Source organism: Drosophila ficusphila, unplaced genomic scaffold (assembly GCF_018152265.1).
Source record: "Drosophila ficusphila isolate 14025-0441.05 unplaced genomic scaffold, ASM1815226v1 contig_636, whole genome shotgun sequence".
In the NCBI taxonomy this organism is placed as follows: domain Eukaryota; kingdom Metazoa; phylum Arthropoda; class Insecta; order Diptera; family Drosophilidae; genus Drosophila; species Drosophila ficusphila.
This window is the reverse complement of record NW_025064569.1, coordinates 2053309-2069622: the sequence shown is the minus strand read 5'-3', so window position 1 is coordinate 2069622 and position 16314 is coordinate 2053309. Positions and strand designations below refer to the sequence as shown.

Sequence of the window (16314 nt, the reverse complement as noted above, 5' to 3'; positions counted from 1 at the left end):
TGCAAATGCAGGGCCCAAGTCAACAGAAATAGCAAGAAAGGTAGTTTGAGAAAAATTAAGTTTCTGCGCCGCTGCGTTGGCAAAGAGAAGACGTCACAAGCGGTCAAATTAAAAGCGAAGTGCAAATAAGGGACCCTGAAAACCCAAACAATATTTAAATTTTCCGGTTTTCATAAAACAAAAACTACATTAAAGTACCCATCATATACACATTTTGAAAAATATTTTTTCTTTAATATTAAAGTGTTTCCTTTATTAACGTCCCTTCGAATTTAAAAGGGTGTATTTATTAGAAGTTGAAGCATATTAACTGTATAAAAAAATTATCGCTGTTAACAAGAACCTTCGCTAAAACTTGACAAACCGAATTATGAAAAAGTAAGCCTAAGAGGCGCATAAATAAAATTTAGTACTGCGTTCTTTAAATAGTAACAGCAGAATGAAAAATATTTAAATTGAAATAATTTAAAATAAAATTAGTGGAAAACCAAGTATTAAGTAAAAGGCAATCTAACAAACAAAGAAATGAGAAAGTTTTAGTATATTAAATCTGGGCCAAAGTAAGGTTAAGGTACACATACTTAAGGGGTTATATACCTTTTTCAGACTCAAAAAATCGAAAAAAATTTTATGATGTTTTTTTGATGTACATACTTTCAACAATTTTTCTGCAAAATTTTTTAGAGATCGGGGCACTAGAACCTAAGATACAGTCGTTCATAGCGCACGGTGTGCATGACTACCTAATGTCCACCTAAAACTTTAACCGCGATTATCTCGGAGTCGCATTTTTGAGAAAAGGTCATTGCGGTGAGCACGATATCTCGGTAACCACTACATCGATCGATTTGAAATTTTGGGGGATTGTTTGTAGATACAATAGCTAGTTCGTGAACGAAGGAATTTTTTTTTCGAGAAATTTTTCTATTTTTTTGGGGCGAAAAACTAAATTATTAGACCTCGAAAAATCGGTTTTTTTGAAAAAATAATCACTGTAACTGTAAAAAAATTTTTTTCGTAAAATCCTTCGTTCACGAACTAGGTAACACTATATACTAACGTAGTTTTTTTTCATTTTTTTTTTAAGTTGAGCCGTTTTCTTGTTTTCATGCTCACCGCAAGCCTCTAATGAAAAAAGGACTTCTGCGGGAAGGACTATAACTTCCACAATACTCAAAATTTTCACTCGAAATTTTATACGAATTAAGTTAAGGACACGTACTTTGATAAAATTTTTATTGAATTTAAATAAAACAATGGTAACATGCTAAAAAAAATAAATAAAAACCATGCATTTCTCTGGTGAAAAAGGTATATAACCCCTTAAGGTACTTGACATCGTTACCACCTAGCCACGCATCAAGGTTGAATTGTTCTTGTAAATGCAGACATTAGAGTTAAACGAGATATAACCCATATACTGTCTGTGACCAATATAAGTCTTGGGTTGTAGCCGCTGCGGAAAATGAGGCAGGAGTGGTGGAAATTCAGACTTTCTGGGCCGGATTTCGACGAAGCTAGCGAATTCGTACTTTAAGCTCGACCAAAGGTAAAACGAAAATGGGAAGAACGGCAAGCAGTTCCTGAGGTGCTTAGTCGGGCGGCTGATGAGTCCTTCGGTTGGTTGTTACCCAACTGGTGGCTCGGTGGTTTTTGCGTGTATTGTGGAATTTCCTGTCAAGCTAATTTCCTTTGGGTGCTGGTGCTTGGTTGGGACTGCGCTGCACAGCCCGAGTTGGCAGCCCATTGAATCGATTCACCTGCATGCATAAAATATTTTCACAGAAAAACCGGGTGCACACACAAACACATTACACCCATTCACGTGGTAAAGTGTACGTACATGCAAAATATTTACAACATTGCATATTTTATGGTTTATTGACTGCAGTGTCCCGTTCTTCCTCCTGCGCTCATGCTTTATAGATTGTAAATGTCCCCACATGCCTCCGTTTCCAGTTATGTACTTCGCGCAGTTGACACAAAATAAGCGCCGTGCATGTACATATGTGTGGTGGCCCACAGGGTACTTTCCCCTTGCAGTCGTACTTCTGCGTGTGTATTTGTTTCGTTTTTCATTTTCAACCTTGACTTGTTTGCAGGAGCTCTTGGAGTAACGTGTCGCTACATTCGGGAATTGTTTTCTATGGCACGAACCCACCACATAACATAACATTCATGTTATTCATACACGTTATGGAGGTACACGCCGCGGGGCGCCATGTTGGACCATTTCGGTCCCCTGGCGGAGGTTTTAAATATACTATATATGTATGTGTGTGAAAAGGTGTCGAGTGCTGTACAGATCCCAACAGGAGGTGAAATATGGGAGCTCTAAAAGCATTTTGTGTGTTTAAACATTTGTAATTTGTCGTCAGAAGTCGAAAAAACGAAACAACTAATTGGCCCCAACATCTGCCTTCGGAATTATTTAAGGTTTTGTTTTTGTTTTAATAGTAATAAGTGTTGCATTTTTGTGACCGACTGAAGACATTTGTATCTTATTAAAAACATTTCTGCTAAATATTCGTTTTCAAAGAAAATCAAAATTTTCCTTGGTAATCCTCCTTTCCCTTACAGTTTCAACTAAAATCTATTTTTTTAGTTATATTTCGGTAAACCACAAAAAACGTGTATTTTGATTTCGCCATATTAATATTGATTTTTTTCAAATCAATATTTTGAACTCAAATATTTTTTAGAATATAAAAATTGTTTTAAAAGTATTCTTTTCTCCAAAACCAACTTTAAACTTTAAGTCAATTGGTGAAAAGTGTTATCAAAATCCATAAACCCTTTCGCATTCTTTACTCTGCATCGAATAACGGTTTTAAAAATTTACCAAAGTTAGCCATTTTTAAACTTGTTTAAGGTTGAGCTCAATAAAAGCTTAGCCCTGCCATTCATAGCCGCACCCACGGACAATCCCGTTAATTCTCGGCATTTAAACACTAAAGTGGCGAGCTTACAAGCGATGCAAGTACCAAGGCTCATTTCAGCAAATATTGTTAGTGTGTTCGTTGTTAGTGGAGATGTGCAGGAGAAAGTAGCCAGAGGTTTGGCAATCGTCTACATCTTTTGCTTCTGCTCCTGAGTGCAAACATTTACCAAATAAAAATGATTAGGAACGTGACTAAGAGTGCGAAAAATGTTATTTACTTTGCTGATGTGAGCTTTGAGCTATCAAATTCAACAGAGCAATTCACAAGGAGCTAAAGTTTGCATCGTTGCGGTTTGCAGAAGAACTATGTTAAAGAAACACCTAAAAATTACAACAAAATATAGACAATAAAACCCTGTTGTTATAGGAAACGTGCAAATTTTCCATTGTTAGTTCAAAATTAAACTACAAAATACTCTTACAAAGTTACACTTTGTCGTTTTTGCTTGTTGTTTTTATACCCTTGCAGAGCAAAGGGTATTATAGTTGCAGTCAGAAGTTTGGAACGCAGTGAAGGAGACACCTCAGACCTCATAAAGTATATATATTCTTGATCAGCATCACAATCTGAATCGAATTATGTCTGTACGCCTGTCCGTCTGTCCTCCTGTCTCTTTCTATGTAAATTAGTCTCTCAGTTTTAAAGCTATCTATCGATTGATTTTTTAATTTCTTCCAGATGGCGTTTTCTAACTACTACTACTATTGAATTTCGGATTAAATTTTCCCAAAATCGGACAACTATATCATACAGAAAAAATGAAAAATGAATAGAAAAATCGTCATATTTTCGAAGTTTTAGCCTTTTTGCATTTTGATGTTTCAGCTTGATAACTTTCAGAAAAAGAAACTAGTCATGATTAAATGCGATCGAAATTCGAATAAGGAACAATACACTTTATTGTCTGCAGAGCATCCAGCTGCAAGGGTAAAGAAACACACAGTAAGACAAAAGAACAAATTTGATTTAAGCATTTATAACTTTTTATAATCTTGCAGGGGGAATTATAAAATGTAAGTCATAAGCTTGCATTGGAGTGATGAGGACTCCTCAGATCCTATACAGAATATATCTTCTTGAACAGTACTAAATTGATCTAGATGTGTACGTTTGCCAATTTGTATTGTTTACCTATTTGTATTGTAAAATAAACACAAAGAAATATTTTATTCTTTTAAGTCTTTAAATGTTAATAATTATTTTATATTGATAATGTTTTATATTGATTCAAATTTTTTTTTTCAAATTCTCGAATGCGACACTAAAATCAACGATAAAGTTGTCCGTAATAATCTCATTGTTTTGTATATAAATTTAATTAAAAGTATAGGGCAAATAACAATGCATAATTGGTCCCATATACATACCTACTATAAATATAAGTTTACAAAACAAAAAGTGCTATAGAAAGATATTCGACCCATAATGTATTATTTTAAATTTTTTGAAAGCTTTTTTGAATTTTAATTTGTAAGACTACCTCAATAACAGCTCATAGTTGGATTTAAAAGTTGGCATGTTGTTTTCAACCCACAAAGTACAGAGTGACCCAAAAGTCTTTTTATACGTGAATTGATGATTTAAAACAAATTGCAATAGGTAAAAACTCAATGTTATTGTTTCAGTTATTTGAGAAGGGAAGCACCCGACTACGCAACATGATTTCGCGAGAGCAAGTGGACTGATCTTTTTATACCTCCGTTACCACTCCCCATTGTTGTAAAATGAAAATGGCTCTATTAATCATGCATTTATTTCTATCGAGCTTTAATGTAATCCATAGATGAGTTATTCAGCTGTGACTATGCAAAGCTCGCGGTACTTTTAGTTACCACAATAAAAACAAATTACCAATCGACTTAAACGTTACCCATTTATATTTCTTTTAAATTTCATGTTTGAGGAGAAAATGCAGATTACGGCCTATAAATATATTAAATTACCAATGTAATTAACAGTGACACGTAACATTTTTTTTCGAACTAAAAATGGAAATCCATTTCACTTGAAATCCTGTATACGTATGAAATTATTGAAAACTGGTAACTGACTGAATCTTTTTGCGCGAATATATATGTATCTAACTGGGTCTTTAAACAAGAACCATTTCGTTAACGCCATCATTATCAGGAGCAACTGAGAAAACTCAAAGGTTCTCCGAAAAAGCTCAATTCGGTGGTGGTAGTTGAACCCCTGAACCCCTCCGCCGGGAAAACTCTTATCTGGGCCACTTACCTTGTTGCCAGATCCCGATGAACGAAATTCATTTGCTCCAAGTGCTTCATGCCCGATGCAATTTGGGTGGCGATGTAGACTAAGCACCCGAAACTGCGCCGCGGACGTGTAAGGATTCCGAGTGGGAGTGGTAAGTCGAAGTCGGTGTTGGCGGAGCGGATGCGGATGCGGAAGATGACACCGCCAAATGAGAATTTGAAAAGTTTTCAAATGCGACAGCGTTGCCGAAATGGGGGTGGGCGAGCCAAGTTAACGAAGTTTTAACATCCGCTTGCGCAATTCGGTGGTTGGTTGCCACCGTCGTTGTTCGTTGGTGGATCGGTGTTATCATTGAACACGAGACCGGAAGTGTAGCGTCGGCAAAAGGCGTCGGTGGCGGAAGCCCGATAAAACGCACGCAAAAGCAGGGCGGGCAGGGGGATAAATTGGCAGGAAAGAGGGTGCAACGCATTAGTTTGGAGGTACTTTCGAGCCAACCGCAGAATGTCCTTACCTCAGGGTCTTGCTGGCCATCAGACCGCTCGTCTCGGCCACGTGCTCCTGCAGGAACTGGTTGAGGTCGCCGAGGCAGTTGGAGTAGTCCTGCACCATGCAGATGGGCTCGTCCCGCAGACACGCCCCCACCAGTCGGGCCACGTTGGGGTCGCTCAGCTGCGCCAGCTGCCTGGCTCTGCTGCGGAACTCCTGCCGCAGGACGTCACTGGCCCCGGGTCGCAGGGTGGACACTGCCACGAGGGTGGCGCTGCGGATGGGATCGAATTGGTTCAGATCAGTGAACTAATGGGTGGACAGCAGATCATTTTAGAGCTGTCGTTATTATGGGAGCATCTCCGACAGCGTGCTGAACTAAAACAAGAAACTCAAGTGCCCCGACTATCAGATACCCGTGATAAACCCCTTGACCACTACAATCTACATAAATAACCCAACACTTTGCCTATAATTTATGGAACTTGTGATCCTGGTCGGAATTACAAGCAGAACCTACCCATTTATTTGGGTCCTTGTAAGAAAGAATGTTAAGAGTATAAGTTGTTTTCTTAAATGTAGTTTATGGTATTTTACAAGCTAAACCCACCAGCAGCTCAAAGTAAATAGTTGCAGACAACTTTTTTTATTTACTCCTTCTTCGATTTCCATCTATTGTCTAGGATAATAAAATCTATCTAATAACTGTCATTCCAGTTGTCTATTAATACTTTGTCAGACTGTCACTTCCCTGGAGAAAAGCGGAAATGCGAAAGTCCTCGAAGCTGTTTCATAGTGAAGATTGCCTGAATGTGTTGCTTTCCCCAAGAGCTAATTGTTTTCCATACATCTGTCTGGAGTATCGAAGGTTTCTGCTGGATTTTCCAGCTACTTTAGGGATTAAAATAAATTTGCCTGCCTAACGTTTTTTTTGGCTTCCTTAGTTGAAACTCTGAGCAATATGGAGCTTACCTTAGCACATTTGTTTCGCACAAATGCAGCTCACCAAACACACCAGAGCCCAGTTTCTCGACGATAATCAGGGATTGGCGCGGGAACTCCTGAACTTGGTAATTGGCTCGCTCCTCGTTAATGTCGAGGGTAGCGTTGATATCCACATTGTACCGATGTGGTTTCACCACTTTTGCACTCGTGGGCGTGGTCGCTCCCGTAGTCGAGGAGTTGAGGGACCCGCTGCTCTGGGATCCTGGCGGCGGCACGAGCAAGGGTTTGCTGCAAATTGGTGTGGCCGCATAGTATTTCTCCGGCGGAGGAGGCACGGGCGGCGGTGTCCCAGTTCCTGATATGGATCCCGGGCCACAATCTAGTCCACAAGGAGGGGAGCTGGGCAGCAGCTGCTGCATGTGCGGCACCGCGTAGTCCTGACAAAGGATGTCTGGTACATCTGTAATTAAAATTGAAATATTATATTAAATAATATATTATACTAAATAATAATTAGAGGCCGAAAAGCATGAATATTCTATGTTTTTTTTCAGAAATACTTCTAAATAGTTATTACTCTCATTAGTAGCTAAATAAAAAAAATGATTAATTTCAAAATTTACGACTGTGCAGCCTTTTTGCGATGGCGTCTCCGTATTTAACCCTTTACATGGCAATATGTTAACTCCGATTTTCTTGATTTTTTTTGTTTGGTAGATAAGTGAAAATAAATAAGAAAGGAAGCTAGCTTCGGCAAGCCGAAGCTTATATACCCTTGCAGTCATCAAATATGTCGAACAAAATTCATAAAGGCTAAACAACATCGAAGCTATAACGATTTTTCTATTCATTTTCCATATTTCCGACTACGATATAGTTGTCCGATTTTGATCAAATTTAATTCGTAATGTAAGGGGGACAACTAGTGTGACATTTCAAAAAAATCTTTTTTTTTCTTTCATATTTTGGTATATAAAACCTTTAAAAATAACATATTAAAATTTCCAATCGACATCTTAAATAGTTTTTGAGTTATAGCAATTTTAAGAGCAGCCGCTCGTATGGTAGTGAATACGATAATTTTATCTTTAAACGCGTTTTTCTCGAAACTGCATTTTCCGAATTTGCTGCAGTGATAACTCAAAAACTAATGATCCGATCACTATCAAATTTTTTTTAGATGTTCTATATATAGTCCTCCCTACAATGACCTATCGGCTTTTTGATCCGATCAAAAATAGAATTTTGGCAGGCCAAAAACGACCAAAATTTTGGGTAAAATTCGATTTTTTTTTTTAAACGCCGCCCTTTTTATCAATTTTTGAAATTTTTTATTTATCGTAGGTCATTGTATGGACAATAACATCTAGTTTAACGAGAATTTTTCATTTTTTGATTTCATCCACGGAGAAGGCCGGAATCACTGCAGCAGTTGGGGCACTTTTTTTTTAGCGCCTTTGGAGATCGGCTCTAGCTTAAAAAATATTTAATTTTTTTCTTTAAAAATTTTACTGTATATTCTTCAAATATGTATAAATATATTCTGAAAATTTGAAAAGAATTGATCAAGTAGTTTTTTTTATAAAAATTCCCAAAAATCACCATTTTTTAGGCCGTAACACTAGTTGTGCCCCTTAAGAGTCGTAAGAAAACTCTATATTTCAAAAATATTGTCTGATGAAAAACCACAATGTTATAATTTTACTTCCGTTATTTCTATATAGATTTTTCGATCTTTTCTATGACACCTATAAGATATAGTTGTCCGATTTTTATGAAACTTTTTCTCAATATAAGAGTTCTTAAAAAACTTGATATTCAAAAAGCATGCTCATGGGATAAAAAACAACGATGTTATCAATTCATTTCCATTAATTCTATATATATTTTATGATCTCTCCTATGGCAGCTATACGATAGAGTTATCCAATTTTGATAAAATTTAATCCGAAATTCAATAACAGTTAGAAAACGCCATCTGGAAGAGTTCAAGTCGATCTGATGAAAAACAACGGCCTGAGAATTTTTTATTTCATTCTCTCGTATTACACACCTACTACTACTACACACCTTTTGGGAAAGTTTCAGTAAGATAGCTTTAAAACTGAGACACTAGTTTGAAGAGAAACAGACAGACGGACAAACGGCCAGACGGACAGACGTATTTTAATCAGATTGCCAGATGGCGTTTTCTAACTACTATTGAATTTCGGATTAAATTTTATCAAAATCGGATAACTCTATCATATAGCTGCCATAGGAAAAATCAAAAAATATATATATAAATAATGGAAAAAGAATTATACGTCGTTGTTTTTAATCCCACGAGAATGGTTTTCAAAATATGAAGCTTTTTAATAACCCTTGAATATAGAAAAAAAATTCCGTAAAATCCGACAACGTTATCATATACCTGTCATAGGAAATATAGAATATATATGGTAATAACGGAAATAAAATTATAACATCGTTGTTTTTCATCAGACAAGCACTATTTTAGAAATGTAGAGTTTTCCAACGACTCTTGAACTACGAATTAAATTTTATCAAAATCCGACAACTATATCATATAGCTGTCATATGAAAATTAGTCGAAAATATGGAAAATTAATAGAAAAATCGTCATAGCTTCAATGTTGTTTAGCCTTAATGTATTTTGATTGACATATTTGATGGCTGCAAGAGGATATAAGGAAAATTAATAGAAAAATCGTCATAGCTTCAATGTTGTTTAGCCTTAATGTATTTTGATTGACATATTTGATGGCTGCAAGAGGATATAAGCTTGCCGAAGCTTTCTTCCTTTCTTGTTTTTAAAATGCAGTGAATCAAAATGCAATTTATGAGCCAATTTTTGCAGCACAAGTTTTATAGCACATATGCACTGACTGGCTTAAAAACAATTAATAATTCGGTTTTAAACGCCTTTTGTTTTTCCTGTTTCCTGCTTTCTGTTGTTGCAATATTTATTTGCATGCCAAGTCCTTATGGTCACGTGCAAGTGCAAGTCGCTATGCAAAACAAAATAAATTTGAGTGACTCAAGTTTAGTTGAATTGAGTTGATTCAGTTCAGGAAGTTTTCTCCCGGCAAGAAGTTTGAAGCACTCAATTTGGAACTGCGCGAGACTGTGACGAGTCAGCCAAACTTATAATTTATCTCAGCAAAATTAAATTAATACCGCAACGAGAAAGAGGCTTGCTTGAAAATATATGTCGAGCAGAGGTTGGAACCATGACAATTATTTGCTCCCCTGTTATAAAATGCACCCCAAGGCACAGTCGAAAAACTTTTTGGCTAATGACTCGAGCGCATGAAAGGCGTGGTGTAAACGTTTATAATACGAGGTGTGTTAAAAAAGTATCGCGAATTTCGTGTTTTTTCAAAAATTATTTATTTATTCATGAATATCTATTTTGTCCCCTTCAAAGAAATCCCCATGAGATATTATGCATTTTTGCCAACGGTTTTTCCAATCTTCGAAGCACTTCAAAAAATCATTTTTTTTATCTTGTTCAGCTCCTCCTTCGATGCCGTCTTTATCTCGTCTAGCGTAGCGTAACCTCATCCTTTCATGGGCCTCTTCAGTTTAGGAAACAAGAAAAAGTCACAGGGGGCCAGATCTGGGGAATACGGTGGCTGCGGCATCATTAGTGTGTTGTTTTTGGCCAAAAAGTCGCGCACAAGCAACGATGTGTGAGCAGGGGCGTTATTGTGGTGCAAAAGCAAATTTTTGTTCTTCCACAAATCCGGACGTTTCTGGCGGATTGCTTTGCGCAAATGCATAACTTGCAGGTAATATTCCTTATTGACTGTTCTTCCCTGTGGCAAGAACTCATGATGCACCACGCCCCTGCAATCGAAGAAAACTGTCAGCAAAACTTTCACATTCGACCGAACTTGGCGTCCGACACGCTCTTCGTCGTTCACATCTTCTCGGCCTTCTGAGAACATTTTGTACCACCGATAAACGTTGCTTCGGTCCAAGGTAGCTTCAGTCAACATTCGGAATGCATCCACGCACTTAATTTCGTTTTTCACACAAAATTTGATACAGGTTCTTTGATCCATTTTTTTGAATAGGTAAAAATCGAAAACGATCCAAAAAACGTGCAAGCAAAGCAGCTGTCAACAATTAAGTGAACATTCAAAATGGCCGAGCTTGTCGGCATAAGTGAGAGACATGAGTAAGCCACAAAAAATCGAAATTCGATACGAGGTAACCCGCGAAAATTCAAAATTCGCGATACTTTTTGAACACACCTCGTATAACTGCTCAGTGTTGCCAGTTTAGCTTTTTATAAGCTAGCGAATTTGAAACTAGAAAAGCTTGAAAAATTTCCATCTAGCTTATAGCTTGAAATATAGCTTATTTTAAAATTCATCTAGAATATTTTAGCTTATTATGTATTTTCGACATAAACGGGAAGATTTGTACGAAAAATATGCTTTATGGCATTGATTCCCAAAGTGATCCAGGTTGACCACTAGGGGTTCACGGGAGACTCGATGGGGGTCTACGTTCCGCGTGACAAAAAATGGGGGTCTGCACTTTGTGTACGGGAGTGCATGAAATTTAATTCGGTTTCGATAGTGAAGAATTAAAATGTTGGTTTGACTTCTTCTATCAATATCGGCAGATAATGTTTTAAGAAGCTCAGCGACTGCTACTTGTAAAAATATGTACATATAATAATATTCCTTATTCAGTACAACAGTGAAACAGAAGTGGAGAATGTGATATTACAAGAGGAGCTACTCGAGCTTAGCACTAATGAGGAGCTGAAAGTAACATTAAAAAAAGGGTATCAACAATTTTGTCTGCGGGCAATAGCGCAAAAGCTTCTCGTCGAAAAAAGTTTTAGTGCCGTTACAAACTTATTACCAAAAAAAGGAGCAGATTGAATATCACAGAACGGGGAGATTTGCGGTTATTACTTACAAAACTCAAGCCAAATATTGATAATTTGCTAACAAAACATCAAGTACATCCATCTCATTAAAATTATATATTTTTCGTAATTACCATTGTAGAAGTTACATTACGTTATAAGTATTTAATTTTTATTACGCTACGACTGTTATAACAATAATAATTAATATTGTAATATTTTCAATATTTGAATAAATACCTACAGTGGTGGCCGTAAGTATTTTGTCAAAATAAAAGTGAAATATACTCGAAACCTGAACTTGCTTCTTTTAACTTTTGGTATCAATGGAAAGGTAATTCAAATGCCGTTTGAATGATACGATACTTTTCTCAACTGATTCGATAATTATTGAAAGGGGCAATTTAAAAAAAAAGTAAAAAAAAAACTTTTTCCCTCGGCTTCAAAACTAAAATTTTTGGATGCAAAAAGTTTCTTTAATAAAAAATAATAGGAACTGCAAAAAGAATTTTTCAAAAATAATTTGTCTTCTATTTTTTATGATTTTTTGAAGGTGACAATGTCAGAAAAAATTTGTATGGAAAAGAGAAAAATATGGCTGAAATGCGTATTTCTAGTCATTTTCAAAAAATCATTAAAAAATAGAAGAAAAATTATTTTTGAAAAATTCTTTTTGCAGTTCCTATTATTTTTTATTAAAGAAACTTTTTGCATCCAAAAATTTTAGTTTTGAAGCCGAGGGAAAAAGTTTTTTTTTTTTTCTTTTTTTAAATTGCCCCTTTCAATAAATATCGAATGAGTTGAGAAAAGTATGGTATCATTCAAACGGCATTTGAATTACCTTTCCATTGATACCAAAAGTTAAAAGAATCAAGTTCAGGTTTCGAGTATATTTCACTATTATTTTGACCATTGTACAACCCAATGAAATACCTACATATAATATTTTTGCGACTTCGTTTTGACGTTTGTTAATTACAATTCGTGAGAATTGATTTTTAATTTAGCTACAGGGGTCCACCAGATCTAGCAAAGTTTTGAAAATGGTCTATGAAAGAAGAGAGTTTGGGAACCACTGCTTTATGGCATGAAAATATCGGAGTTTGTTCTTTTTTTGCCGGTGGTTATGTGCATTTCATGTGATCGTGAACTTATTTCTAATCGAAAGTGTCATCGGAGATCGATTTGTTGGCTGAAGTGTTACCACCATTCATTTTGTTGTGTTGTGAAAATAAGTAAAGCGTGTCCTCAAAATACCGAAAGTTATATACAAACAGATTTTTCGGGATGCTTGGCTCCAAAACGGCGAATTCAAGGCGTGGTTATGCAAAGTGTCAGGAGAAGGAACCAAAGCATATTGTTGCTACTGTAAGTCGACAATATCAGCCAAAATCTTTGAAATCAGGCAGCATGCGGCATCGAAAAAGCACACTTCAGCAATGGGATCTGCTGCTGAATCGCAAAAAATAAATTTTCCGGCTGAGTGTTGCAAGACTCAGGATCAGGAAGCAGCGCTTTGTTTGTTCATTGCCGAACACTCGGCGATATTGCCAGTGGACCATTTGTCGCGGTTGTGCACAACTAAATTCAAAGAATGTAGTGCAGCCGCTCAAATTCAACTGGGGCGTACGAGATGCACTCAAATAATCAATAATGTGTTAGCTGTGCACTTTATGGCGGACTTGCGCGTCGACATCGGAGATTCAAAATTTAGCTTATTGCTGGATGAGTCCACGGATATCAGTGTGACAAAATTACTTGGTAAATATAACATTATTTTCTTTCTTTTTTGTACAAATATTTGTGTTGGTCTATAATTTAATTGTCTTCGGATATGTTTACTTTTTAAATCTTTTAAGGAATCATGATTAATTATTTTAGTATTAAAAATAAGTGTATGGTTTCAAACGCTACTGAGTTTATTAAGTATTGAGTCCGGTGATGCTATATCCATTTCCGAAAGCTTAAAAGTGGAGCTCAAAAAAAAAAGAACTTGAATATTTCGAATATGATTGGCCTTGGAACGGACTATGCCGATGTTATGAAAGGTTCGAGGAAGAGCGTATATACCGAGCTAAAAAAAGTGTCCCTTCCTTAATTTAAATCAAATATATATCTCACTCCATCCAATTGGCTGTCATGGTTTTCCAAGAGTTCCCAGCGCCAAATGAATTTAAAAAAATTTATGAGTGCATTAATAATGATCAGGTATATATATACATATGTACGCGTGCAGTGAATTTGTAAATCGTGTTTGTCCAATGCGTTGAAAAGGATTTAACATCAAATTTCTGTGTTTGTTATAAATGGTAGCTAGTAGACTCATTGTTATTGTTTGTTTATTAACTTCTGTACTGTTTTATATAAAATGTATTGGTTATACTGAATGAATACCTTAATTCTTTCAGAGTCCTCTAACAATACCCAGAGTATGCGATACAAAGTGGGTTTCTATAGAACCTTCAGTATCCAGAATTGCTCGTCAGTGGTCTAACTAACGTATTTTCAGTTGGTAATATGTTGCGAGCCCAAAAAAATGTGTTGGATTTTATTAAAATATTTGAATATGCGCCTAAAGAAGCTCGACTTCAAAAAGGCTTTTTAAATATAAAGAAAGAACCATTACCAGAATTGGAACTTTTTTGGATCCGAGGTTCAAAAAAAAGGGATTCCGCAATGATTATAACGCTGAGCAAGCACCCGTTCTTTTAAAAAGTGAGCTTGTCATTGCATCTCAGCAAATCTGGAAACCCATTGTGGAATTTTAAGCTACATCTTCAAAAGAAAAAAATTATATTTTGATTTGGTTGGAATGAAAGGAAATAAAAAAACAACCACCAGCCGAAGTGATGCCATCGTAAAAAGGCAATATCTAGAAAGAGATGTAGCATCCCAGGAAACAGATCCCCTGATCTGGATACAAGTAAGGCATTTACATATATTAAATGAATTATTTAACTATATTCAGTTTATTGTTTATAATTTCAAATGAACGAAACGGATAAAACCCGTTATGTTTAAATATTTGTGCGCACATTAACAATGTTATTGTTTCTCAATAAGAACTCTTGGCCCTACAAATAAGCTACTTAGATCTATTTTCTTCCAAAACAGCTTTAATGAAATGTTTTAATAATTTATATAACACCAATAAGCTACAAATGAAATGTATTTTTATTTTATAGGATTCCCACACATAATAAAGTTTTGTTTAAGGGGGGTAAGGTCAAATCGTGCAAAAAAATCCATGTTTTTGTGATTTTTTTCCTGACGACACAGTTAAAATTTATTTTTTCAACCAACGGTATATTAAAGTATGACATTAGAAGAATGTTTTATCAAATTTTTACAAAAAAATATTAAAAAATATGGCAATGGTAGCAATTGTCCGGACGTGTCGCCAAAAAAAGTTGAATTGCGGTGCCCCTCATAACTCGGTGCTGGATCATCTCAAATCAAAAAATGAAACTTCATTCGTTAGATAATAGTTCGCCCCAGGTAACGCTGTAAAGCTTTTTTGAAAATTGCAATTTTTTAATTTTTTCGAAGACTTTGAAGTGAAAAACACAATTTTTTGGGAAAAAATCGGTTAATTTTTCATTGCAAAATCAAAATTATGAACAAAAAAAAAAAAACTCGACAGCGTTACCTCATAAAATATGTACAGAAATAGTGTTTAAAAATTCAAAAGGATCGGTGCAGTAGTTTTGAAGTTATGAGGGGCACCGACTTTGAAAATAGCGTGTTCGGCAAAATCGATTCAAAGTATTTTTATACGTGAAAATACGCCCAAATACGGTTGTTTAAAACGCTGTAACTCCGTTAGTTTGACTTTAATTGACTCAAAATTTTTACACAATGTTCTCGACATATTAATCATTCAGAAAAAAATAAAAAAAAAAATATAAAAAAAAAATTTTTAAAACCTTACCCCCCCCTTAAACTTCATTTTATAGCTTTTTTACATCTAACGGTTAAAGCATCACACTATTAATAGCACCATCGACACTATCGAAAAAACAATCGATCGCTATCGATGGCGCTGACTATCGATAGCTCTCTATCTCTAAATTAGGGATGCCAGATGTACGGATTTTTCGAGCCGAAAAAAATGATACGGCTGTTTATGCGGAATTTTTAGGTCATCCAAGTATATTCCGGATTTTTACCAATCATATACGGATTTTTCGAAAAAAGATGGACAAGGAAACCGAAGACTTCTGGAAGTTGGTGAAGAAATCTCAGACCGCGGATGGAGAATCGGAATTTTCACTCATCGCAGACATCGTGGAAAAAGTGAATGTGTTTCCGCACTCTTCTGCAATTTGCGAACGAATTTTCAGTTTGATCAACGGAAAAAAAACCAAGAAAAAATCCGTAGTTCGGGATCAGAAGGTAGAGGCTTGACGATCCATCGATGTTTTACCGATGTATCAATGTTTGAAAAAAAATACCCAACATCGATGCACAAAATCTAGCATCGAATAAACATCGATGTTTTTGTTTAACATCGATGGTTAAATTGAAATTTTTCCCATCACTTTTTTTCACAGCGGGAAAAAAGTTAGTACCAATAGCTGTGTAGTAATTTATTTTACCTTAAATATACTAATAAATAATCATTCAAATTTAGCGTATATTCGGAAATTAAAGTAATTGATTGGTGGTGTTGAAAGCGTGTAAAGAATAACGATGGACAGATTTCTAAAAGGTAAGTTTTAATGAGTGCAATGTGCTTATGTGTCACATGCACATGCACCTAATCATTTACATTTTTGGAAGGTATTTTGAAAATTTTCTACAAGAGTGCAAAAATTAATTATTTTCTTATTT

General features: G+C 35.7%; 1 protein-coding gene across 1 annotated transcript in view; it reads right to left on the bottom strand.

Moving 5' to 3' along the window:
* LOC108101656 (discoidin domain-containing receptor 2) overlaps positions 1 to 16314 on the bottom strand; it is a 147244-nt gene that overhangs the window by 73797 nt on the left and 57133 nt on the right. The window contains exons 6-8 of the mRNA XM_043208768.1: positions 6618 to 7050; positions 5671 to 5919; positions 5178 to 5270 (exon numbers count right to left, since the gene is read on the bottom strand). Coding sequence (XP_043064703.1) covers positions 5178 to 5270; positions 5671 to 5919; positions 6618 to 7050 — 775 coding nt within the window. The remainder of the gene's footprint in view (positions 1 to 5177; positions 5271 to 5670; positions 5920 to 6617; positions 7051 to 16314) is intronic.